Genomic DNA, 26,977 nt, shown 5'->3' on the forward strand with positions numbered 1-26,977 from the left:
ACGGCACAATTAATCGCTTGTAGTTTCTGTCATAATGTATCAGTATACGACAAAAGACAAAGAAATCTTTCATGAAAAAAAATGAGATCTTAAAAGTTTGAAAATGAAAATAATTTTTCAAGCTACCCAAATGGCAAGATAGTGAAAAGCCTGTGTGCCTCATGTGGACCTACTCAGTTACAGCAAAGCCAGCGAGCCTGCCATGGCACTGCACGCACCAACGCTCAGCTCTCCTTGAAAACTCAGATGCTGAGCACTCTTGGAGAAAGAGGTGAATGCAGTTGATGAAGTGATTTGTTTCTCATTCACGTCGCTGGGAGAGTCCTCCTGCTGCTGATTTTTTGGGGGAGATGATCACTGAATTTATGTACGCATGTAGAGCAGGTACGTGGGTACGCTCACGTGTCTGCACGTGTGTGTGATCCCGTGTGTGCGTGTGTAGAGATATTGCCCTCTAATGGCTGATTAGCAAAAATAAGGTAGGCAGCACCTAACTTCATTCTTCTTGCTGTTTTCTGCTTCCCGAAACTAAAGGCTGTATAGTTTTAGACCTGCAACTGCACACAGATTTATTTCAGTTACCACTGGTGATCTCCAGCTGTCGCTGCACTGAGTGCTTGTACACCTCGCACTTCACAAAATGCCTTTGTTCACAATCTAGGCAGTAGACTCTGTGAATCTAATTGCAAAATTGTACCCCCACTGAAGGCAGAACATTTCAAAACCAAGATCGTGTCATGCAGTGCAAAAACATTTAAAAACATCTGCTTAGGAAAGCTGTAAAATACACGACAGACAGGAAATACCTTCTTGTTTTTTCATCCAAGCTCCCTATCACAAAAAGCAACTGTAAATATGTATCAGAAGTTTGACTAATTTATACTGCCTGTAATTTCAGTCAACATGAGGAAGTTTTCTCGATGTGTTTCAGTGAGAGCAGTAAAACACATGGCACTCAGCAGCAGTATAACATTCCTCCCTGTGAGCGTTTTAGAGTGGTTCTAAAAAGCTATTAGCCATGATGCTTTTCTCTCATTAACTGTATATCACAGGGTTAGACAAATCACCCTTTAGTCTGGGCAATAGTCTTCAAAAATCATTTTTCTGAGTGGCAGCTTACAACTGTGCCATTCACAGATTGCTTCTGGTACCTGAAACCAAACACCTTAGAATCTTATGGCACTGGACTTGCTGCATAATGCTTCCGTTGTAAAAGTAAATTCTAGGACAGCACTCTTGTACAAAACTGTTGGGCACGTTCTTTCACATGGACCACAGTGCTGCACTAAATTTGAGAACATAACTGATCTCTTGTTATGGTATTTAAGAGGAGCAGCAGTTGCAGAACTGAAATGTGTGGAATCAAAACGTGATGTAGCACAACGTAAGCAGTGTAAGAGCAGAGAAGGGTGATGATGCAGCCACCGGTCAGGGGGCTCTGAGGGGCCTTGAGAGGCGTTCTGTACCAAAGGAAACAGCTCTACTGAGCTGAATGAAAGGCTGTGCTTCAGAATCCCTCAAAGCTCAACTGTGAGCACACTGCATTCATGAGTTAGCTCGAGCATTCTGATTCAGTGTAATCTCTGTTTTCCTGCTGCAGTGACACTGATTTCTGATGCTGTAGCCCTACGGCAGGATTCCTTCTTTTATTAAAGTCAATTGAAACTAGCATCAAAGCAAAATACAAGTGTTTCAGGCTCATTCACAACAATCCTACTGGCATTTGAAAACAGGATGTGCTCCTATCTTGTAAAGAAACAGCTGGGGAATAAACAAGCAAAAGTTCACCCTTCCTTGATCTCTGGGCCACAGCCTGAACTCCACAAGCTCCCTTTTGTTTCTCTTCCTAATCTTACCATGATTACACACATTCCCATACACATTTATGTTTGCTGGACTAAGCACCCATAACTGTATGCTGCATGTTTGTTTTCCCCACTGTTGTCACTCAGATTGCTTTGTTACGTATGAATGTCAACAAATAGAAAACTATGAGGTACTTTCCCTTACAATGTAAATAGCTTTTTAGTTAAGGTCTGATCTGTATTAACTTTACTGGTGAGCAGCCAACATGTGCAAGCCCACAGGACAACAGAAGTTACTTACAGGAGCAGGTTTCTTCTTAGTTATACGTGGCAGCCTGGTCTCATAGCTCTGTTGTTTCAAAACAGCTTTCTTACTGATGTTTTCTGGGTCAAGCATAAGCTTCACATCCATTTCCAGCTGCTTCTGAAACATGTAATGGAAACATGGAACGTGCATGGTCTTAAAACAGTCGGCCATAAGTATTCAGGGATTGACTGATGTTACAAAATGATGCAAAATGTGCAAAATGATGACTAAAAAAACCACTGTTATCTCGCTATCCCCTCAGAGCTGGGCAAACAGTGGAAAAGTGTGTGCTGATTGGACAAACAGCCTAGAGAGGCATCAAACCACTATTTGCACATATCCCAAATTTGTTCAATTAATTTCACTGCAGTGTTCTGAAAGTCCCAGATTTGCACATCTTTGAGTAACGTTTCAAGTGCAAAAGACAATCCTGTTTCACTGACTTGGGGTCAGTTCTAGATTCAGTTTACCCGTGCCACAACAGACGATTTAATACTTACAAGTTAGGAAACACGAACAAAGCAAATAACATTTTCAGAAAAAATTCCCAACTTGCTATTATGAATATTAATACAAATTATCCTGTTAGAGAGGAAGAGCTAAAGTCACATCTTATATTATGCTGACATGGATATTTCCTTCCCTGAATGATGTCTCATGTGAATCTCAGATTACCTTTCTCATTGATTTTGCATCTCAGGCTGACAAAACAAACTGGTGAACTAGTCAAGGGGGTGCAAAGCATGCAGCAAACCAGAAATACACAGAAATAGACAGAGACCCAACACGGAGTCCTGACCTGAAGCACACATCCTATAAAACCCAGATGAGGCGTCATTTATTCTTCTACTCTGAAAGTGTCTCGAGGTGAAAACATTTCAGTTCATGATAATGCATGTGCTTTCATTTACATCTGTGCTAATTGCAGTGATACCTCCCAGTGCTTTTATTGCTTCTTGAGCAGTCTCTGCACCCAGCAGGGTTTATTTACTGACCAGTGCCAAAGAGGGAAGAGTCCTGAGGTGGCAGGGAGGAATGGGGCACCAGGCATGTCAGCACAGCACAGTTACTGAGAGCAGCTGGAGCCCTGCCACTGCTTTGCTTGTTTCCCAGGGCACGGATATGGGAATGCAAAAAGCCCTCTTACTGTGTGAAATCCAACTGAAGATATTTATAGAGGAGAACTCTCTGCTGATACTTCTGTTGTGTAATTGTAATAAAGGAATTTATGAAAATTGTATTTGCTGACAAACAAAATGTGCCACCAGAAGTGCAAGAATTGTTGGAGGTATGTTTGAGCTACGAAGGAATTGCATTACTTTGTGTAAGCACGAAAACCTGGTAAATTTCTTTATCTGCACAATATATTCCCTTATTTTGATAGTAATTACAAGCAGATGTATCAATGAGACACTCCTTTAGATCTGGATTTGTAAGAACAAAAGTTATTATCCAAGCCAATTACTCTTTTACCCACATGGCTGCACAGATACAGAAAGTTCAATTTGCACCTCATCAGTGATTTTGTGGTATTTATTTTATTGCTATAACACTACTGTACGGAAAGGAAACTGCTTGTGCTATTAAACAAGAATTGGGAAAATCTGAGTATCTTCTCAATTAAAACAGGAGATGGTTCACAATGCAAATTCCCCAGTCAGGCAGTGCAGCGATCAGCACCGGAGCGGCAGATTCCACCCAGTGTAACAAGAATGGAAACGCTTAATCTAAAAAGCCAAACTCAAACAAAATAACAATAACACACCAATAAAGGTCACTGCATAGGCTGGCAACATATGTGTATGGCAATGGGCAATCCTACAGCTGCAGGGTTATCACGGGTCCTTCTGTCTACCTTGCCCAGTGCCTGATATTTAAGCTGCCTTGAGCCATCTTCGTGTTTTGTGAAACAGAGGAGAGCAGCAGTGCAAAGCACGTAGTGATGCTGATACCATGCTCTGTGAGAATGAGAACTACTGTGCTCCGTTATTAGCACGGTGCACACAGCAATATACAGAACAAGCTGGTGTGATCTGTACAGCTAAGGATTCACACCCGCTTATACTTCAAATCAGAAAACATCTCAGAGCTGAGGGCATTTTGTTGTGCGAAGCCACCAGGGCAAACTCAGTTCTGTTTTGCAGTTACAAGCAGTGCATGGTTTCAAATAGAGTCTAGCTTCCTAATGAACGACTTACATTACGTTCATCTTTGAAACAACATATATTGCCAGTAACTGCACCACTTTTCAAGTCTATCAGTGGCTCTTCCATATTCTAGAGCCTTCTAGAAACAGCGCTTACTGACATCTTTAATCCTATTAGAGATGAGAGAATATTCACTTGGAGTCTTTATAACTACTGCAGAAGGAAGACACCTTTTATGGTTCTCAGGCATCAACATCATCGCAACAAACCAAGCACATAGTGAGCAAAAAAAAGGAGGGACAGTGCTTCACAACTCCCCTGTGAGCCAGGTTCACCCAGCCCCATCCTGCTGCTGCTATCACTCAGAAATACCATCCTTGTGACTAAGCAATAACTTTAAGCCCATCCTGACACCTGTGGGCAAGCTATTTCACTCACAACAAGTATTCCATATGAAAATTGCATCTGTGCTCATGTGACTCCAACACTATTTTATCCTAACTGCTACAAACACAACCTGAGCTCCATTTCTACTCTCACACGACCTGCTGCAGATTGCAAAGCACAAAAACATCACTGTGTGAATTATTCATTTCTCTCAGAACCTGCAAGAGTCGAGAAGTTGATTTCTTCAAGCCTACATAACCAGAAATACTGCCTGCAAATGGAAAACTATTTGTTCACAGAGCTTTTATTCTGAGTGGAAAAAACACAAAAGTGCACTTAAATAAAACCAAAAAATGTTCATAGTTGCCAGTGAGGCAGAGACAGGAAGTGAGGAACTGCAGGTGGTAATTTCCCAGCTGGATTTCACAACTATTTGATAATAAAAGCTTTTTATGTTGGCATGACGGGCATGTGGAACAGCTGGCAGAACAGCACTGTTTGCCCCTTTCCTCATCATGGGAAATGAGGGGTAGCTCGTGTGTCACTGGGTGTGCATCTCTAAGCAGATGAAAAGAGAAAGTCAGAGCAGCATACAGCATGAGCTCCCCTGTAATTTAAGCTCACTGGTGCACACAGAGAGTTATAAAACCACTGATAATGGGGAGCGTTCAGAGTAGCTGGACTCTGCTGATGTGTTTCGAAAGTAAATGTGTTCCTACAGGACAAGGTTGGGATATTGGCCAACTGCACTCTGCTCTCAAAACACCACCAAGCACCATTCTTCTCCATTCGAAACTGAGAAAGCCAGGAGTACATCAGTCAGCAGACATCAAAGTTCATCTTCCTTGTCAATTACAAATGAAAATATTTTCAAAACGGTAACAGCAACATCTTACACAAAGATATAAAACGGATAGAAAAAGATTTCCAACTTTTTCAATACAATCTCACAGAATTTCATTTCTATGGTTCTACTGAGTAAAGAAACTTGAGCAAGTTAAATAAAACCCGGAGCTCTCACTGCACTTTTTCATCACCTCAAGAGTAAGTAATATTAAAACATTACTTCATGGCGAGACTTCTTTTATAAAGAACAGGAGAGCCAGGCTGCTCATTCTGGCCATACAACTCCATGTCACTCCTGGTACAACAGAACGCCTCTCCTTAAAGCTCCCACTTACCAAACTTCCCTTGAATTTAAATTGTAATGACCCAAAGTTGTGACAATGGGTATTTTTTACTCAATTAATTACATACGTTTTTAAAATGTGTTTGAGGAAACTACCAGAAAACTCATCTGACAAAACTCAGATCTTGAAATAAAAAGTACTTCAGATACAAACATTTTCAGAAGGCTTTAAATTAGTTACAAGGATTACAGTTTCGAAAGACAGTGAAGTGTTGGACACTTCAAGGAGAAAACCTGAACTTAACACAGAGGTGACTGCCCTGTATAAGAAAGAAAACTGTTCCCACAGCTCTGCATATCTCTTACACAAAGCCAAACCAGAGAACCAGTTTTAGTCTCACATAACACAAACTCACGCTATTCCAGGATACAATCCCTTTTATTTCAAAGGCACTGCTTGCAAAAGTGCAGCTATGCATATGGTATTTGCTGGACTGGGACCTTACAACAGAATGAACATCTGGTTTCAGGATCCTTTATCAGCATACATGGGAAATGGATGCACCACAGTGATACCAAAGTCCTTCCTAACCTGGATTTTAGCCAGCAGGGAAAAGCAGGGAGAAGGCTCCTGCCCCTCAGCTCCCTCATTTACTGAGGGTCTGCAACAATTCAGTCACCAGATGCTGTGTTATCAAACCCTGAACTCACGTGGAGCCAGAACAAAAAGGCCATAGGATCAACCAGTACCTACGAGATGCCAGTGCACCCATTTAGTGCAGTCTGGGAAACAAGTGAGCTGTGATTTCAGACCTGTGAGCCTGGAGAAAGGCGCAGCGCTGCTCTGCTGCATGCCTGGGCAGTCATGGGCTCAACGGGCACCGGCGGTAAAACCAGCTGGTTCTCAGAAGCACCACATTGAAGGCACCTAGTTAGAAAGAAGAAACAGTGAGGTTTGTAAAACCTACCTTGATGTCACCTATGAAATGCATGCTGCTCCCATCTGGTTGCGTCTAAAAGACTGCATTCTTGTTTAAACTTGTTAAGCAAAAAATCACAAGTGCTAGCAGTAGGTTGCTGTAAGACAGCATTAACTTTTGTATTGATTTAACTTCTACAAAATATAACTCAAATAGTAAATGACCCAAAATAACCTAACTCGGGCCAACCTTCCCATCTGCTTCACAAGATTCTGATGCTGCAGTTTTTCTGTCTTGCTGCCTTTGTTTGTCTCTGCCACGAAGCAAATGATGTCTCACTTACCATTCAGGGGGCTGTTTGGAACGAATTTCTTCATTGTCAGTAGCAGAAATAGTTAGCACTTCTCTGCTTACAGCACTTAAATAGCTTTCAGCGTGTTTCTGCCAGAAGAGAAAAAGGTTTGGACAATTATAAAAGTAGGAGGGATGCATTAACTTAGCAAACTAGATCCTCCCTTGACCAAAAAGTTTTAGGCTTTGTGCTTCTGTTGGACTCAATTAGATTTTGGTCAAAGCCAAGAAATGCAAAAGCAATCAATTCTGAGCACACCAACAAAGGGAAGCCATGGCACTGAACCACAGTGTGTGATCAGTCCTAGCATTCACTGGTCACAGAGGGAACTCCAGGACAGCCACACATGGCCGTGGCTCTGATCGCTGACCTCAAAGACGAGCCGTCCTCTGGATCTGCTCTACATTACTTACTCTCAGCCCAAACTCAGTTCTTTCAATTGCTGTTTCCAGGTCGCTGATATCCTCAGCTTCCACGTTTCCTTTCAAGCTGATGTTTTTCACTTTGTCTTTAAGCTTGTGCAGATCTTCTTGAACCTAAGAAGCAAGTCATGGCAGAGGTCATTCCCATCCCCAAGCCCGTGCGGTTACACAGCAGCGTTCAACCCAAACCAACGCCTCCTGAACACAGCACAGAAATACACACAGCCTCCCTTAATTCTGCGCTTTTACAAGTGAGAGAGAAACACAACGCCAGTACATTTAAAGCCATTGATCAGGAAGAAACCTGGGGGGGAACAAAAACATCATTGAAACAACGAATCACTGTCAGTAACCATCAGGACGGTGGTGGGTCAAAGTACCCGCAGCAACATGGCACGGCACGGCACGGCACGGCACGGCACGGCACGGCACGGCACGGCACTACACAGCACAGCATGGCACTGCACTACACGGCACGGCACGGCACGGCACCCACCCGCAGCAGCAGCGCGGCTCCCGCCCGCTCTCCCTGCCCCGCAGTGCCGGCCATGCCCGCCGCCCGCTCCTATGGCAACGCGACGCGCGGTCCGGGCCGCACCACCAGCCTCACCGCGGGGGGAGGGCAGAGAGAAGCGGCCAGGTCGGTCGGTCGGTCAGTCGGTCCATCCCGAGCGCGGCCCCACTCTCCCTCCCCCGGCGACTCTCCGCTCTCCGCTCCCCCCGCAGCAGCTTTCGGCCGGCGTTTCCCGCTCAATCCCCGCCCGCTCCACGCGGTGGTAGCGGCGGGCGGAAGGGGCGCGGCGGGCGGCGGGCGCCATGGCGGCGGCGGGGCCGTACGCGCTGCTGAGCAGCTGTGATGGCGGCTTCCCGGCGGAGGAGCTCGTCAGGCGTGAGTGGGCGGCGGGCGGCGGGCGGCCGCGGGTGTGTGCTCGCTGCGAGCCCTCGCGGGGTTTCCTCTGTAAAGGCTTTACGCGGGCGGCGGGAGGCGTGGGTCGGCTGACGGTGGTGTTGAGCGCCGGTAACATCCCGCTACTGGCAGGAGGGAAAACGGGAGCAGGAAGGTCCTGAGGGCCGCGCTGCAGCCCTTTGTGCGTCGGTACGGAGCTCCGCCCTGCGCTCCTGGGACGCGGCTTCCTTTCTTACAGCTCGAGAAAGTAAAATCTGATAGCGAGAACTTGAAAGTTCAGCTGGGGCTAAAATGGGAGAGATGGCGGGAAGAAGCTGTTTGGATCTCGGTGGTTTTGCTGTGATGGCTTTTTAGGGAACTGCGATTAGTCGTGGTAAGATGGGCGGTTCAGCTGCTTGAAATGAGAGGCCATCCAGAGAGCCGGGGCTGTGGGCACAGGTGAACCTCACGAGGTTCATCAAATTCAAACACGAGGTTTTGCACCTGGGTTGTAGCAACCGTCAGTCTCAGTATAACTGGGGGGTGAACAGAGCACGGCCCTGCACAGAGGGCTTGGCAGTGCTGTTGGGTGGCAGCTGGGGTGAGCCAGCAGTGTGCCCTCAGCCCAAACAGCCAACTGTGCTCTGCGCTGCAGCACAGACAGCACGGCCTGCAGGTCGGGGACGTTTCATTTCTGTGATCCTGTCCCTCTGCGCTGTGAGGTCTCACTTGGAGTTCTGCATCCAGGTGTGGAGTCCTCGGTACAGGTGAGATATGGACCTGCTGGAGCACATCCAGACAAGGGCCACAGAAATGATCTGAGGGGTTGAATGCCTCCTTATGAGGACAGGCTGAGAGGGGGGAGCTGTGCAGCACAGAGAAGGGAAGGCACTGGGGGGCCTGGCAGCAGCCTCTCCATAAGCTGATCTAGCTGTAGGTGTCCCTGTTCTTTGGACTAGTTGGACTAAGTGACCTTTAAGGGTCCCTTCCCCCTCTACCAACTTGTCCATTCCATCTCATTAAGCCACGTTTGCAAACAAGAGTGGCAACGTGTCTACAGTCAGAGATTACTCTATCGAAGAGCTAGGCTGATATGATAGACTGATAAGAATTGTAAAATTTTATTCTTGATTGCTTGTTTGTAAGGAAGCTGTAAGCATAGTGAAAAGAACTGTTCACAGTTCCTATAGGCTTTTTTTTTATTTCTTGTAGTGAAATTAAGTTGGTGAAAAAGGAAGGTAAGCCAAAAGCTTGATGGAAATACCATCTGCTCTGAGAAAGTCTAAAAGCTTAACTTCCATCAGGTTTTATCTTTTCTCCAAGTTGTACTCATTTAGGAATGCCTGAGCTTGCACCATTTTCTGCTTTTAAAACAGTCTCGTGAATCCTCTTTGCAGCCTCTTGTTGAGTTGCTTTTAGAGATGTTCTTAATGCTTCTGAAATAAAGCATAGTGGAAAGAAACAACGTGAAGAACCTAAAATGCCTGCTTTGTGTAGCAGGTGTTTCAGAGCCAGGAACATAAGCAAACAACAAAACTTGTAAGGACTTGTAGATGAGGATCAGGTGGCAGCGGCTGGCTGCAACTTATTGAGAGCTGCTGGTGAGTTGGGACAAAATGCTGCTGCAGTTCCCAGCACGTGTGCTGCTACAGCGTGCAACCAGAAACAGCAGCTTGAAGGCATTGCTTGGTAGTGGCTCAGCTTGGTGCTGAGGACAGGAGCCTTACATTAACACATCTGAAGCAATATGATGTTTGATATGCCGTAATTATGTTTAAATATGCTCTTAAATACTATATTGCATGGTAGATCCACGTAGTGGCTGTGGGTTTGGAATCTATAGTACAAAACAAAGAATTTACCTCTTATCACTGCTCTCACCACCATGTTCCTGGATCTCCGTGGTAGGTACTTGCTGTGGGCAGACCTGTTTTATACATACAGAGCAGCTGCTTGGAGGCTTCTCTGCTAGGAGTCAGCAAAACCTGCAATCTGCTGCTGCTTCCCAGTTTAATTACAAGGCTCTTTACAGGATGCTTATTTGAGTTCTCTTTAGTTGGTAGGAGCATTTCTTACGTTGTGTTCCACCAGGTGGCTCTCAAGGCACAGAATGGGAGCAATGTGGTGCTGGCACACCACATCCAGCTGGCAGGATGGGGAGCACTTGGCCACAGTAGAAAACTGGATTGTGCTCCTGCGTGCGTTCAATCCAAAGCAAGCTAAGAAGTGCGATCAGTATTAAATCTCTTTGGCAAGGGATGAAAAGAGAAATTGCAATGATTCTGAAAAAAACAAAAAGACTAATCCAGGGGCCTTAAGCACAAAATATTAGAAGTACTTAATGTCAGTTGGTTATTAGAGCCTGGGGAACACTGCAGCAAGATGTGAGATGATCTACGTCTGCTTCTTTGTCTCAACTTCTCAGGAAGGTTGTTTCTTACCTCTCATGGTCCTTTTGAAAAAGGAGTTGATAAGCTGGGTTTTACAGTTCTGCATTGTCCTATTCCTTGTAAATTAAACCACTGCTCAGAAGACCAAGTCTGTATGCAAGCCCTTGAAATGAGAAGTGTGAGTCCAGAGCCTGGAGTGACTCACCCTGCCCAGGGAAGCACCTGCTGCTCCAAAGAGCTTTAAAGCACGAGCAGGGCACACAGCTGTGCTCTGCCTTAATTAGCATTCAGCAGTTACTGATGAGATGGTGGGAGTTTCAATAAGTAATTTTGGTAAAATGTCCAGCATCAGTTGTTCAAGATCCTCTACAAAATGCTCAGCTTTAGATCATGGCTTTAATGATGCTAAGCCACGCTCTTCTGTAGTGCAAACTTTTCCATGCATGTTTTTAGTTCCTTATTACTGATGCATTTGGAGTCTGCCTGCATTCCTGTTGTCTGAGGAAGCTGTTTGTGCTCTATGGAGGAGTGAGGAGATGGGGAAGCCCCGTGGGCCTGCCTGCACTGCTGTCTGTGGCTGAGGTGGTTTTCCAGACCCTTTGGATGGCAAAACACTGATGCTTGCGATGGCTGGAAAGCCTGAAATGAAAAAGGAGTAACTCAGCTGAGATAAGTTTGACAAGTCACCTCCCTTTGCCGTATTTGTTTTGTGGAAGTTCATTCTGTATCCAAATAAAACATAATGGAGCTTGTTCTGATGAATGTTCTCTAAAATTAGATAGGAAACTATTCTGGCTGGATTTGCTTTTTTCCATTGAAACACAAGCTGTGTTGGGAAGAAACTCCTGGAATCCCAACGTGGCAAATATGATTTTAGGATTCATTCTGATGTGAATTGTGTCCCTGTGAACTCAGCCTGGGCTGCAAGGTGTAGGATTTGGCAGGCTCCAAAGCCCCCACAGTAACAAGTCTAAACCTGCAGGAGGAGAGGAGAAGTCCCCCCACAACCCCCAGCCTGCAATTACCTTCCTGCCACAAGCCCTCAGGCAGTGCTGCAGTAACTGGTTCAGCCCTGTGTGCTGTCCCAGCCCCAGAGAGCTGGATGAAGTCCTTGCAGGGAGCTCCTGCACCCTTGGAGCTCAGCGTGCACTGTCCATTTTCACTGGCAACGTCTTCCCTTGGGGTTGGCAAAATCCCTTTGGGTACAGGGCAGCAGGCAGAGGCACAGTGAGATGGATGAAGAGTGCTTCCAATGCAGGACAGCAGCACGTGATGGGAAGTGGGGATGTCCTACTTCTTCAGGCAGTGCTTTGAGGCCTAAGTTTGCCTACAAGCCCTTGTACAAGAAAAAAAAAAATCACTTACAAAATTGGCGTAGAAATTCTTTCACACCAGTTTTTGATGTCTTTTGGAAAATGTTCTCTTTCTGTAATCTTACTTTTGCACACACCCTTTCCCAAAGTTTTACTGCTGATTTTCCAACTGTCAGCAATTCCATGGCAACAAACCATCGGAAACGTGGTTGTGCCTGAGGCATCGACCAGGAGGGACTGGTACAGCTAGGATCCTCCATTCTCCTATGGAAATAAGCAGATCAGAGTAAGCAAGCCCTTTTTTTTTCCTGCTAACCCACTGCTCTTCAGCTGGCAAACTTGTGAGTTTCAGCTGAGTTGAGCAGGAGCTGCCTCCATTGGCCTGAACACCCACTGATGGTGAGCTCCTGGCCTAGCAGCAATTGGCACATAGGAGGTATACAGTCCTGTATACCACAGCTACCAAACTGCATTATGCAGAGCATGGCACTTAATTAGCTGGTGTTTCATAGCAGGAACTTGACAAAGTGTTTCTATTGTACTAGAGCATCACATTAAATCTGTGCACTGTGTAAGGTGCCATGCCATCACGTGCCACCAAGCTGCTGTGTGCTGCTTAAGAGTGAATAAAGAAGTTGCAGAACAGCAGAATTCTTTCAACATTACTGATTTGCATTAGCTGTTCTGAAAGTCTCTTCTGTATTTGTCAGTGAACATAAGTTTACAAGCTTGTGCCCCAGAAATACAAAGTTCAGAGTCAAGATCTGCTTGGTGTTAACTCAGCAGTGTTGTCCCCGCCCCCAGGTGCTGCCTTGTCCAAGAACAGAATGCTGATTGCAGCCTAGTTGCTTCAAAAATTTATCATCCAGATTAAAAAAAAGCTGAACTTCCTTACACTAGAAAAAAGCCAATGGGGAAACTTGGGTTTTTCTGTAAGAAGCCTGGACAGGTTTCCTCCAAGATTTGTCACACCAAGATCACATTTCCCCTCCGATTCCCCACTTCATGCTCCTCCCTGCCACAAATCCACCTGGTTTACAGCACTCCTTTGTGCTGTCCTGTGTGCCAGAGCTCAGGCACTGCTTAACCCGCCCAGGCTCCACAGTTAGCTGCCAAAATAATAATAATAATAATAATAATAATAATGAATCTACCTGTGGCAGCCCTGGCAGTGAGCTTTCCTGCCTTTAGCTGCTAAGACACAGATCAGTTCAGTCTATCTGGGGAGCAGCATGCACTGGCATCTTCAGGAATTGTCTCAGTACCTTTAAGGTACAACCTTTAAAATCTCTGAAAACATATTTTTTTTTTAATTATTATTTTTTAACTCCTCTGCTCCCCAGCTGACTCAAGTGATCATATGATTCACTTATAAGATATCCATGACTGTTTATCTGGAACAAGATGTTCTGCCCTTTCCAGCAAGGTACGGCTGGGTTGCTCTGCTGCTCCCTCTAATTCAGCCCCACCAGGTGGCCGTCACACTGTGAGTGTTCTGCAAAGGTTGCTGCCAGCACACGAGGGGCAGGCAGTGCAGAGATTGCATTATCCAAGCACTGCCCTGGATTTTAATTGTTGAACTCCTACCTGGAATTTAATGGGCATTACAACCGAATTCCAGTAACTTGCTTTATTTTCTCATTAGTTACCTTGAGATTCTGGTCACAGTCAAACAGGTTTTTTTACATCTGAATGAACACGCAAGGTTTGCTGGAATGAAGTGTAGTTATTTGCTCCATCCATCCTGCTTATAGGTAATAAGTTCAGGGCTAGCACTTCGAAACATGTTCCAGGGGAAAAAAAAACAACAGAACACCTTACTTTCAGAGCTTCTGTACCATATTTTTTTCTGAAAGCTAGAGTTTGTCTAAGACTTATAAATACTATAAAATAAGAAATTGAGTTTAATTTTTTTAATGAAAACAACTTATTTTGTTGCAACAGGTGAAGATGGCTCTGTATTGGCATTGTACCAAGCTTTTCCAGTTTAATTGTTATCTCAATGCTGGTTTGTATCATTTCTCTTATTCTATTTCTTTCACGCAGGCATCACAGGAAGAGAGGACCTCAGTGTGGGTGCTACTACAACTGGAGGAGTGAGCTTTTACCCCTGGACGATAGATAACAAGTATTACTCTGCAGACATTCACCTCTGTGTGGTGCCAAACACAGCTCTGGTCACAGGAGCCATCGCTGAATCTGTGCAGGCGTTCGTGGTGTACTTCGACAGCTCCACAGTAAGAGCTGTGCCCCGTGGTGCTTTATCTGGGTGATACAGTTGCCTTGCTGTAACTACAGTTAGTATTCTCTCAATCTTGTGACCTCTGTTCCTTTTGTTCTACTGATGGTCAGTAGATCAGAGGTCAGTTATTCCCACTACCAGTGGCAGCAGAAGCATTTCCTTCCCTTCTGCTGTTTTACTCCTGCTGGAAACAAGGCTTTTCAGGATGGAAATAGGCCACTAAGTTAGGCCAGTCCTCCTCCAGCCTGTGACCTCCAGCTTTGCTCTTAGCCAATGATGGTTCAGAAAGGCTGCTTGAAAACAGCCAAGAACGAGGAAGCCAATTCTAAGTCTTGGTGCTGTGGTGGTACCTGACATTGTTTCTACAAGGCTGGTGGCAGTGAAAGCAGTGCTTTAGCAGAAGCCTGAAAGATTGAGACAAAAACCAATCTAAATAAGGGAGGGTATTATCTACAGATGGGAGAGGATGCATGCCATGCATTCTGCAAAGTTACCTAGGGTAGCTCAGCACTGTCTCACATTAAACCAGGGCAGAATGTAGTTCATTAGCTGCCACAACATCAGCTTGAGAGTGGAAGCTGGAATAGCTGCACATTAACCCTGAGAGCTGCTAACAGTGAACAGCAGTGACTGACATGAAGCAAAAGTCTTTCCTAATGTAAATTAAGGTTGTGTAATGAACATTAAACATGAAGGGGAGGTCCAAGGAAGCAGGTTTAACTCACCTTTAAAGTAAATCAAGAGTCATAAGGTTGCTTTTTATAATCAGTTTCCTCATTCTACTGGAGTACAGCTATTGATTAAAAACAAATGTAAGAAATGAAGTATTTGAGGATGTATTCCAAAGAACTTATTTTTCCCTTGTAGAAATCTGGGCTGGATAGTGTCTCTGAATGGCTTCCCCTGACAGAAGACTGGCTACCAGAAGTCATGATCCTGGTCTGTAACAGAGTATCAGAACATGGTATGTTACCTTGAGGCCCAAAACTGACTTGGGATCAGTAAGCTTGCAGCACCATCATTTCCTAAAATATCTGAGTGAGAACAGACTTCTTATTTGATTGAGAAGAGCCAGGTTGTGCTCACAACTAAAAAGTCTTAAGCTAGAAATAATTACAACTGGATCAGAATTTTACAAGCTTGCTTAAAATGAACTTTGCACATCTCATTCCTGGTATACCAGTGTGCAGGGCAACGTGACTTAAGGCAGCCTAGCACTTCTGTGGAAGTACCTACTGCAAAGCCATTTGATTGTGTCATTTTTTAAAAAATTAGAGCTCAATTTGAGGCTTTTGGAATCCAATTGGAAGTGGTTGGAGGACCCAAACATCTGCTACACATTTTCTCCCCCCCATTCTCCACACAGTCCAGAACAAGCAAACAGCTGATGAGGGAATAAAATTTAGCTGGAAGTTCAACTGCTGATGTTAATCTCAGGCATGTGTGCTTAGGAGACATTTTGTTTCCCAATTTTAGGTGTTAACAGACAGAAAGCTCAAGAATGGTGCATCAAGCATGGCTTCGAACTGGTGGAACTGAGCCCTGAGGAACTACCAGATGAAGATGGTAGGATTGCTACTTGTTTTAATTTCTATAATAAAAAGACACCAAAATATCTTCAAAATGATTGCAAGGGGCATTGTGTTGTTGCTGTGCTACATGGTAACAGCATGGAATGCTCCCAGCTGGTGAGGCTCACTCTCAGCTGTGCAAAGTCAGGAGGAAAAGGTGGTTATTTCCTCTAAGACATTCCACTGGTCTCCTCCCAGATACAGCTGCTGTTTATGTGGCACCTACATAAATACATCAGATCCCTTCTCAGACACTAATCCTAGGACTGGTTTGATACATAAAAAGCATTTGTGCTCCATTTTAAAATCAGTCTCAAAGCAGAGCCACAAAGATGCCCGAGGGAGGGAAATCTTTGTCCTTTTGAATAGCACTTAAACTACTGCTCATACCAAGAATAGACATTATTCGGTGATACCATGGGCTGAAAAGGGTTTGAGCACTGAATTGCATTCACTGTTACACAGGAAGTAAGCCAGTTTCAGAATCACTTGCCTGGCCACGTAATTACAACTTGAAAAAACCCATAAAACAGAGTCAGAAGTGTGATGTTCTGCTCTTGAAAAGTGACTGTGCACTTCCTGACAGCCTTATCAGCGTCGGCCTTATCTCATCTCCGTGATACACAAGTGTTTACATCTCATTTAAGCTCTGCAGTGGTAAGATAACCAATTCCATTGCCACACAGCAGTGGAATAATGCACTCACATTTTCTCCATTTCAAGTTCAACAAGAGCATGGCTATTTCAGTCTAACGTGTTTTGAAAGGAAACATTATAACATTAAGTTACTTTCCTGCTGAATGATTGTTGTAAAGAACAAGCTATTTACCACTGCAGTAATAAATACTGGGAATCACAACTCAGGAAGTTAATCTTTGGATTGCTCAGATACATTCTCTGTCCTGGACTTTTAACCTGGTAGTTGGTTCGCTGTGACTCACGCATCAGAGGAAATACATTGTACTGAGTAACATATTTACCCTGTAAACATGCTGTATGAATTACAGAAGATAAAACAGATGTAGTAAACACTGAGGCAGTATCTGTGTAGGAATTAAGGCATTAATGGCAGCTCACTGCAAATGAACAGGAGCTCTTGCTATGACCTCACTGTCATGCGTGTACCGAGGACAGGAACTCTTAGCTGAGACTCTCAGTGATGACCAATATAAAACTAAACAGCACTATCATAGAGGACAGTATTTGATCTAAGGGGTTAGACAGCTTAAAATTAATATCTAGAGGCAGTTTCAGATCCCACACCTGTCCCTGAGTCACCCTGGACAGGTTTGATTTTTAAGCAATCACATTTTCCTCTCCAAAGGGCTTTTCTTCCTAATTGCTTTGTGAGACTTGCACAAACGTGGGAAGCTGACTAAGCTGAGGAAATGGGAAAGCTGACTTTATGTAAAACAGTGTCAGAGCTATTCACTGAGTAAGCTGAAGTCCAAATAATGCCTTCCCCAGTCTTTGAAGTCACCATAAATTTTCAGGATTACTGGAATGCTTTTAATTAGGTGTTATGAAGATAGCTTTAGTACAATCATTGTCTTTTTTATGAAGCAGTGCCCCTTTCCCAATGTTTATCTGAAGTTCTTCACTTTCTGAAGGAAGGAAAAGCAACTCTAGCATCTGTTTATGATATACAGCATTCCAAAAGATCTTGGGGGTAAAAGAGTTCCTTTGGCAGTGGCTTAAAGTCATTTATTATTATTTAAATTTCTGGTGTTATTTATCATATAGGCCCAATGCTAAATACTTAAAACTCCACCTAGAATCTAGATCTTTCTACAACAGGATGAGTGCTCACACTTTATAAAAAGCCCAGACAAAGAGGTGTGGCATCAGTCTAAATTTGTTTGGCCTTTTGTGAAGCAAAGGCAAGAAATACATCCTTCCTAATCAGAGAAGTCATTTGCTTCCATTCCTGTCCAACAGCACAGACATTCAGCCACGCTTCACCTTACGCTCAAGCACGTGATGGTTTTTGGTCTTACTCTTAGGACTCAGATGTCTTCCTGTTTTTATTTAGATGACTTCCCCGAGTCCACAGGAGTGAAACGAATTGTGCAGGCCTTGAATGCCAACGTTTGGTCAAATGTGGTCATGAAGAATGGTATGTAATGCACAACCCTCCCTGCATGAATTCTGAAGGCTGTGGACCCCAGAGGGCTCAGTATTTTTAGCAGAGCTTTAAATGAAGCACCTAAATGGCACCACATCAGTACACAGGGAACTAAAGTGCTCTTCCCATATTTACATGAATAGGAGGCTGCTCAGTTACCACTTTTATTGTCCCTGTGTACACAGAGAAACTTGGAGGCAGTGGTGAAGTTGTAATCCCATTTCAGTATTTGTTTCCTCTAGATTTGCTCTCAAATGTCTGTTGAAGGATTTAAACACATGAAGAGCACTGCAGGAAGGTCTGTTTTCCCTACAGAAAACCCCACTGCAATAAACTGCAGAACTTTGTGAAAATAGCACAGCAGCCAGACAGCCTTACTTCCTGTTATAAGGCAGGGCCACAGTTTTGGAAAAATCACTTAAGGATTGATGTATTAGGAAAGGAAATGCTGTGGCTAGCCCAGATTTAATATAAGCATAGATACTTCTATTTTCTTGAAAGCTTTCTATTACCTCTCTAATTATACAATCTGTAGCAGGAAATGTAGGAAGATGAAACTCTTTTGCAGTGCTTGGCCTTATACTTTTTCTTTCAAACTCATCTCACTGCCACCCTTCTGAGGTCTGCCTGCTCCCTTGGGTACAGTTTTCCACTGCTGTGGTTTCTTCCTTCCTATATCTTTCAACAGTGCGATGATTTTGAGTGCTGAGAGGTTTTCATTAGTTCCTGTAACTGCAAGACAGTTACTGGGATTCAGAGCAACCAAGAGCTGCTAAACTTGGGCCTCCTCAGTATTTCTCATTTTATGAGAAAATGAGGCTAAGATTGGTTCCAGTTTAATAGAACTGTTGTAGAGAGGCGTTCATTTGAGATGGCATGAAGTTAGTCTAGCTAGTACAAGAATGGTTTTCTTCATATTCAACAGATGTCACGTTACAGAAGAGCAGAATTTAGTCACACGTTGAGGGAAATTCCTGCACATCAGTGGTGCCTTCTGTAAAGGCTGAGCTGTGAAAATCAGAGCTTTTATCTCCACTGTACAGAAAGCACACAGTGCTGATATATGGCACTGCAAACCCCTCAGGAAGTGAGCTAAATTTGGAAGCTGTTGCAACCGATCTGTGATTTCAAAGGGAAATGATTGAGCTCATTTTTGCTCAAAATAAAACTTTTTACAACCTGTAATATATCTTTTGTTTGCAGCTTCCTCCTGCTCCTGGAAGCTGGCCACTATGTAAATAAGAGCTCAGCTTTTCTGCTGAGTTACCTCTAACTGCTCTCTATTTAGAATCGTGCTTCACCCGAAATCTTTTCATACAAAACTGAAGATGTTTTTAGTAGCAATGGTTTGTTAGCACTGTTGAATGTCACCATCCAGAAAGCCAACCTTACAGCATTGCCTTCCTTGAGGTGCTTCTGTGAGACTTTAATAGGCTGAACAGAAGTGACTTCTTTAAACTATGAACATTAAAGCCATATCATCTTAAAGCAGGCTACCTAAACCTGCACACAGTTTTCCCAAAGTTGTGAAGCTGTGCATGGCTGCACACTTACTAACAAAGGTCTCGACCTTCTCAGGTTTTCTCTCCCCATTAAGTATGTTCTTGCTTATACTGATTCATAAGGCATTAATTACAATTAACTGTAAACACTTTTGCATCATGTAATAAATAGTACATACTTGGTGGGTGCAAAAAGCAGTATGGTCTCTACTAAAACAAAAACCAGCAGCCTTACCTGAAAGGCTCTGAAGACTGTTTGCTTTTTGGTGGGTATGCAGTCGTCTGTTCTCCAGTTCCTGGAGCTCTCTTCCACCTGAGAAGAAGGTCACTTTCTTATGCAGAAGAACATAAGCATCTCTTCAATTCACAGTTCTCCCACTCCTGAAACCCAAAAGCTACTGTGCTGTTCTATCCTTAGATGTCCCTACAAGAGGAAATCTGGTTGACTACAGCAAAAAGAACAGAAACAATTTACTGTCTTCTGAGAGGGGTTGCTTGGCTGCTTTCCTGCTTAAATACATGCTGCAGAGATCCCAAGTGAAGCCAGTTACCCAGGGAGGGGCCAGTCATTAGCCTGGCGTCCTTCACAAAGAATTAGCCTGGTTCAGTGGGGCCATGTGAACTTAATTGCTTAAACAATTCTGGAGTTTCAACCTTTGCATTCTGTTTTTTGGTGTCAGTCATGGTAGCTTCAGACAGGCTATGGAAGAATGTTAGATAAGGACAGAGGAAAACGTTGTGCTGCAAAAGAAGCAATGTGGATTTCTGAGCCCTGCTCAGAGCACAGCTCAATGGGGCTTTGCCATATTGATGGCACCTGTGAACCCACATAGCCTGCATCAGAACGGAGCCATCCACTATTACAATAATTTGAGTGAGATCATTTTTGGCTTTGATTCTGTAAGAACGCTCTGTAAGACGTCACCCGCTTCCTGAATGGCACCCAGAAGTTGAAATAACTTCTACATCCATTAAAAGAAGTTTATGGGAAGGTTTCTTTCAAGGGTGTGACTGGAACCAAGCGCTGCCACCTCCCTGACCACGGATCCAGAAACCAACAGCTGCGCCCTGCAGATCCTTTGTAGATGCTGGTATTTTTCAGTTAGACAATTTTGTAGTTACACAGGCTGAGGTTACCTGTGGCTGTGGTGGGGGTGGACTGCAGTCACTTACCTGGATGGGATGAACTCAAATTGTAGATAGGAGAGGGGTACGTGATTAGGTCACCAAATCCACCCCTCTGCCAATGTGGGAATGCTCTCTCCCAAGCACATTCTGGGCTGCAGAGGCCAATCTGACTTCAGATGACTCAGAAATTGGCTGAAGATCGATCTTACTTTTTCCTATAAGACAACTCTTTGCTCAGCTTGCTGAAACCTTGGGAAGCTGCTTTGTTTAGGGTTGCAGATCCCAACCTTTTATCACTGAATTGCCTGTTAATGGAGCTGGCAGACTTACGGGCTTTCGTATTTCTTGCAACTGAACGTTTCAAGGCAATTCGTTCGGCTAGACTGATTCACTTCTCCCCAGACCTCTGGCAAGTGATCTGTAAGGGCAGTAAAGCTGTACAGCACGGCGCCAATTGAAACAAATACCTGCAGGGAGGGAGGGGGGCAGGGGGAGAGGAGGGCTGGCACAGGACACGTGTTAGCCAAAGTGCACAGCGTAGATTATTGAGCAGGAAATGAGGTCTCAGTAATTCTCCAACTGAGACGTGTTTACACGTATTCTCGACAGCTGATGGCTTCAGTTACACATTCAGCTCTTTAAGATGCTGTGTAAATGGCAAGAAAATTTGGCCTGCGTCTAAAAATTACATCATCTCAACATTTGAATCTAGAGCTTAGTCATTACTGTAATATTAATTCAGAGCACATTAAAAAAAAAGAAGTAACACTGATCTTTCTTCTGGCACAGGCCATTGCTTGCTGGCTGTTTGCAGTGCAATAACTTGACGCTGTTTCTTTTTTAGTTGACTAAAATGCTGATATTTTCAGGACAATCTCCTGAGCCCTGATGTAACTGCAGATATTTGCTGTTCGAGGCAAAGCCAGAAGAAAACACAGCTTAGCAAAACCCACTAACTACACATATTGCACGTACACCTATTGCATGTACACCCATTGCACCTCCACCTATTGCATGTCCGTTTTTGTTTGAAGGTAACGTTCTAGAAATAGAGATTAATTTAGAAATGCTGTGCTGTATTGGTGTGTCTTCCCTAAGAAATTGCCTGTGTCAGTTGCAGCTGTTTGCTATAGTGTTCCATCTTCTGTCACACTAACAGCTGTGTTGTTTCCAGACAGGACCCAGGGCTTTGGCCTCCTCAGCACGTTAGCAGGTGCGAACTGCAGCCTTGGGTCAGAAGAGAACCAAGATACAGAAGTAAACAGTAATTCCTATTTCTTGTTCTTTGCTCGTTCTGTGTCCCACGTGGCTCTCCTCTGTGTCACACTTGGCGTAGTGCTGGGGGGGTCTTTCATCCTTTTCTACTCTCTCAAAAGCTACTGCACAAGCTGTCAGAATGGGTTTTCATGGAAGACTCTGATGGCTGAAAATTCATTCACTATTGTTCTTGAAAGCCATCCTGAGAGCTGTCCCAGGAGCTGCCACCTCACAGCTGGGGGCTCCCTGTCCTTCAGGACATCCCCCCACGTTGATGGGATGCCTGGTGCTGTGGTTTCTCCTTCAAATCCAAGAACAGTGTCTTGTGCAGAAAATATCACTTGTTAAAAAAGCAAATGAACCTATCCTAGCAAACAGTTGTGCCTGGCATTGCAGAAGTGCCTTTTCATCATACGAGTGGTGCAGGTTTTGCAGTAACAGTTCATGATAAAGAGTAAGATGTTCGTGTTAGAAAAAGGAAGCACTTGATCTGCTGCTGATGCTTTGCAGGGTGCATCACTGGATACTGTTAATATCTTTTTGTTTCCTGACAGTCCAATCCAGCAGCAGCAGACAAAGAACCCCATTTAGAGAACAGAGAGGATGCAGCTAGCACAAACGACCCACAGATGGACAGTGCTGCAGGTAAGCTTGTTCTCTGCTTGGCGGACGTGCTGGAGCAGGCACCTCAGGCTGGAACAGACCCTGAAAGCTTTCTCTCAGTGAAAAGACAGAGCCAGGAGAGGCCAATTGTGTAGCATCAGGGGTTCTCTGTGAGTAAGGGCCCAACTTCAGAAAAGATGGGGCCCCTGCAGGTAAGACCTGCCAGCAGTGCTGCCAGTTGGAAAGGTTCAGGTCTGCTTTTCTCAAGTCTCCTCACCAGTGTATTGTTTATATTCTGAAACACATTTATAAGAACAAATCTTTAAGCTTTCTGGGTGAGAGAAAAATCATTACGGTGTGACTCCCCACAGCCTCGTTCAGCAGGGTGAGTGCTGGGAGCTGCAGGTGTTCTGAACTTGAGGGCTTTGGATTATTGCAGCATGCCAGGAGGTGGGATTTCATATCACAGGTTGTGTGGGGAGGTCGTCCAAAGGTTGGAGGTTGTTAGTTGGGATCTAAACAGTGTCATTACTCTTTAATTGAGTCCAGGGCTGTTCCTGAACAGATGATTTTATAATAAGAAGTCCTAAGGGAACTAAAAATGAACTTAAATGAACACAAAAAACATTATTGCATTGTAATGTAACAAAATTCATTACCACTTTAATGGTACCATCAGTTGTCTATCTGAACCATCAGTAAATTAAATGAGAGGGCAACATGTTGAGAAGGTACTGTTTTTAACCTGAAGATTGCCACTAAGGCTATTATGCCTGCTGACAACAGAGTAACTTACCTAAACCAAATCTGTGTGCATTTGTTTTAGATCCTGTGTTAGATACAGATATTCAAGAGCTGGCCAGCCTGACCACGAGGGACGGTGACCTGGAGAACTTTGAGAGGCTGTTCTCAAAGTTGAAAGAAATGAAAGGTACTGAGCAGTGTCACTCAGTATTGCTCAAAGGCCTGGAACCCAACGTGGCTGTTGGGAAATTCTGTGATTCTCTGAAAGTTGCACCAATTCTTATTCTTCTGCCTGAGGTTCTGTACAGGTGATCTTTTCACTAACTTGGCCTTCATCTTAATAATGCTCTTCTTGAAAGAAGTAGATGCAGCTCGGCTGATTGCTGTTGTGTTGTTTTAGTCTACCGTGGATTAACATTACAGTTTTCTGTACACAAACCTATAACCAGACTTTTTTTTTTAAGCTCTGCAACAGTGTGCCAGTCTTGCAGCTTTGAAGGCACAAATGTTTGAAATGAAGTTCACTGTGCTCAGAAGCACTGGCTTTCTGTGGGAATTACAAGAGCACTTAGTAAATAATTCTTTTTTTATGATCCTAAGCAAGTTTCTTGCTAGTCCCCTGAAAACAGCTGCAGGAGGTTATCTGTCTCCCTTTGTGCTCCTGAGTCACGTTCAACCTGAGTCATGTTCTCTTCCACAGAAAAGGCTGCAACGTTGCCCCATGAACAAAGGAAACTGCATGCAGAGAAGGTGAGGTTTGGAATCAGCATCAAAATCATTAAAAATATGGTTTTCCTTTCTGAGCTGCAGTTCCCTCTCTTGTAGTATGGTTCACATCTGAAGGACAGTGAGAACAAACTGCTCAGTCCTGAGAAGACTGACTCAGATCTCCCGAGAACTGAATGAAAAACCCAGAATCCAGAACTCCAAAGGAGGCTTTGCCTTCTGGAATTTCTGAAATGAAGGCCCTGTGATCACTGGGGTGGGAGCCAGCGCTCACTGAAGTCAGTAGAAAAGCTTTGATCTCAAGGAAGATTTAATTACGATTTAATTAGCCCAAGTTTTCTGTCACTTAGGCCTCCAACAAATTCTAGAAGTGTCTGAATTATTGCACCACGGTGTGACTGAAATTTATGAACCTCAGAGAGGATTATCATGGAGGCCAGGAACATTGCCAGGCTGAGCTGCAGCTCAGTTTCATTATTTGCATGGTGAACAGGAGGGGAATGATTCTCATTTTTGCATTCTTTTTGCTCCTATTAGGTGGCCAAAGCGTTCTGGATGGCGATTGGAGGAGACAGAGATGAAATTGAAGGTCTCTCCTCGGACGAAGAAAACTGAGGTCTTCTGCAGCTGGAAGCAACAGAGTGATCCTAAGAGTGATCTTTTCCTGCAGTGAGTGTTAATTGCAGAAAGCCCCATTTAGCTTTAGCTGCTCTCTTTGGTTAAAGGATTCACCATATCGTTGTAATGAGTAACACATCCACAACACCTTATGGTTAGAGTGGTTTTGTCTGACTGTTTGTTCTCCCTCAGAGAGTTTTGGATGACGACGTATGCATTTAGAGGAAATAATAGGTTAGTTTACATTTTTCAAATTAACATTTTTATAGTTTCCTCTTTTGAGTTTAAAAAAACAATTTTACTACCAGTTACCCTTCTACATATGGCTGTTGGTTGTTAAACAACTACTTAATTCTAAACATTTAGATGTAGGTCTGTTTGATGTTTTTGTGTAGCTTTATAGCTGACTTACAAAACAAACCAGATTTCTATGAGGCATGAAGAGAAACTCGGTGTGCTGTACCCTATTGGAGATGCTGCGCCGGGGCTGCAGGGTTAATCCTGCTGAGTGCCAGAGCCATTAAAAATGGCCCATAGGCTTTGATTTCTGTTTGTGCTTGTAAGCACGTGGTCCTTCCCTAAGAACTCCGGAGCTGTGCCACATTCCCCAGGTTTCCATGAGAAAGGAGATTTGGGATTAAATGCAATTCAGGCTTCTGCTGCTGGTCCAGGCATGAATTTCCCCACTCAAACCTTCTGCAGTGCATTGCCTCCAACAGGGAGAACGCACAGACCTTCGTGTGGTGAATTCTCACCTGAACATTGCATTTCAAACCTCCCCCACTCACCCGGTGCATTTATTACAGACTTCTGCTCCTGTATGTTAATTAGAACATACCAGAGTACAGGTCCCAAATGGCTGCTTTGTGGTACCAAGGGTTAGAAAAATTCCTTCATCCTCAGCGTTAGGATGTTGTCACCTTCTGCACAGTCACAGGCTTTCTGGAGAACACAGGCATGCACAGCACTGGAACAGGAAGGCACGGTGTGGGGAGATGAGAAAAGGTAAATTGCATCCCTCCTGTTGTGCTGCAGGACCACTCCTGTGGCTGCATGGGGGGGAACGTGTGCTCCCAGGAGTGTTTCCTTCCCTCTCTGTGAAGGGCAGTGTGAAACAGCCTTACTTTGAAGTTAGCTTTTCTAATGTCAGTAAATTTAGTGAGGCCTAGGCAGTGGCTTTCCATAGGATACCTGACAGCTTTGAATTCCAAAGGCACTTTCACAGGGTTCTTGACATTCACTGCCTGTGCTTTTAAGATTAAGCAGAGCTAAGACAAAAGGCTTCTTTGAAGACTGTAAATCGTTCCTGGGTAAAAACTGAGGCGTTTTCCATTCTAAGAAACAGAACTGATGCCTTGTGAGTAGTTTGAATAGCATTTCTCACATCAAGATGGAGCAGGAGCTCCACCACAGCAAAATACCTTTTAAAGAAGCAACATTCCTATTGCAGGGACACCCATACAGGCACTGAAGGGACCTCACCCAGCAGGGCTGCTCCTCCTGCCCTGAGCAGCACCCAGCAGCACCCAGGCCATGCTGTGACTCTGCCCTCTCCTCCCATTTGCTCCTGTTTTCTTTCCTCTCAACGCAGAGAGCTGCAGTAAGGAAGTGAAGGTTGTTCCTTCCAAGTAGGGAATGGTTTTCTGTTTGCTTCTTGGTAGGTGGGGGTGGTTGTTTTTTTCCCCTATTTGTTGTGCAATAGAGATGCATGGCAGAAGTGCAGAGTAAATTAACTGAAGGCAGTGAAGGACATAATGCACTTGGATACTTTATAAAAACAATTTTTATACCTGTGTTTATAGTTTATTTAAGCTGAATAGAATGACAGAAGTTTAGATTCTTTTCCTGTTCACGGGATAGGAGCAGATAACTGCCTTACCCCTGCAGTCAGGTACCAGACTGGGTGCACACAGCCTGCCACCATACATGTGGCAGCAAGGAGAGAATGTGTGAAAGCACAGAGCACACGTGGACAGCACGAGCAGGGTTGAAGCAGAGCAGTGGTGCAGTGTGGGGAGGTGTGCATACTGCTGCTAAGACTGGAGGAAATTTGTACACATTTTCATGCACATCTTACGTACTACAATGGAAATGTGGCTTGTTAGCAGGTACATTCCATGCTTCAAGAAAGCATTACTCATCAAGGTAGGAAGTGTGGCTGAGAGATACTGGAATGGTCCTTAAAGATTCTTTGTACTGCATTTTTCAATCCAAATTTACTTCGCTGGTGACTTAGGTGTTTTTTATTTCCTGGAGAGCCTTCTTTCCTTTTGGCTGCATCATTTCTTTATACAATAGCTGTTACTAAGATGAATAAAAGGGGCATTGGTGGAATTGCAAACCTGAAAGTTGTGGTCTTAGTTGCTCTTTGTGTTCTGCAGCACTGTTTAGCAACAAAAGAAT

At 44.1% G+C, this 26,977-nt stretch overlaps 2 protein-coding genes across 4 annotated transcripts in view; one reads left to right on the plus strand and one right to left on the minus strand.

The window, feature by feature from the left end:
* Nucleotides 1-20,686, minus strand: part of IQCH (IQ motif containing H) — a 70,658-nt gene extending 49,972 nt beyond the window's left edge. The window contains exons 1-6 of one of the 3 annotated variants that reach the window (XM_042824196.1): nt 20,672-20,686; nt 19,734-19,811; nt 7,461-7,583; nt 7,039-7,136; nt 6,589-6,703; nt 2,107-2,229 (exon numbers count right to left, since the gene is read on the minus strand). In XM_042824196.1, the coding sequence (XP_042680130.1) occupies nt 2,107-2,229; nt 6,589-6,642 (177 nt within the window). In that variant the 5' untranslated portion in view covers nt 6,643-6,703; nt 7,039-7,136; nt 7,461-7,583; nt 19,734-19,811; nt 20,672-20,686. Of the gene's footprint in view, nt 1-2,106; nt 2,230-6,588; nt 6,704-7,038; nt 7,137-7,460; nt 7,584-19,733; nt 19,812-20,671 lie in introns of those variants that run through there. The other 2 variants (XM_042824195.1, XM_042824197.1) reach the window with 2 other exon arrangements.
* On the plus strand, nt 8,277-26,922 carry AAGAB (alpha and gamma adaptin binding protein). Its single transcript, XM_042824199.1, has 10 exons — nt 8,277-8,358; nt 14,105-14,295; nt 15,168-15,264; nt 15,777-15,866; nt 17,904-17,987; nt 21,801-21,883; nt 22,438-22,528; nt 23,313-23,417; nt 23,931-23,980; nt 24,494-26,922. The coding sequence occupies exons 1-10, from the start codon at nt 8,286-8,288 to the stop codon at nt 24,569-24,571; spliced, it is 942 nt and encodes a 313-aa protein (XP_042680133.1). The 5' UTR covers nt 8,277-8,285; the 3' UTR covers nt 24,572-26,922.
* Nucleotides 26,923-26,977: the final 55 nt, after the last annotated feature.

Source organism: Centrocercus urophasianus, unplaced genomic scaffold, assembly GCF_019232065.1.
Source record: "Centrocercus urophasianus isolate 14NV4802_14NV808 unplaced genomic scaffold, USGS_Curo_1.0 seq_23, whole genome shotgun sequence".
NCBI classification, from domain to species: domain Eukaryota; kingdom Metazoa; phylum Chordata; class Aves; order Galliformes; family Phasianidae; genus Centrocercus; species Centrocercus urophasianus.

What these genes read in the sequence shown, in the direction of transcription:
- AAGAB (XM_042824199.1), top strand. Translation starts at nt 8,286, where the DNA reads ATGGCGGCGGCGGGGCCGTACGCGCTGCTGAGCAGCTGTGATGGCGGC. An exon ending in AAATGTGGTCATGAAGAATG is followed by an intron (nt 17,988 to 21,800) that starts GTATGTAATGCA and finishes TGTTGTTTCCAG; the next exon opens with ACAGGACCCAGGGCTTTGGC. An exon ending in AAAGTTGAAAGAAATGAAAG is followed by an intron (nt 23,418 to 23,930) that starts GTACTGAGCAGT and finishes TCTCTTCCACAG; the next exon opens with AAAAGGCTGCAACGTTGCCC.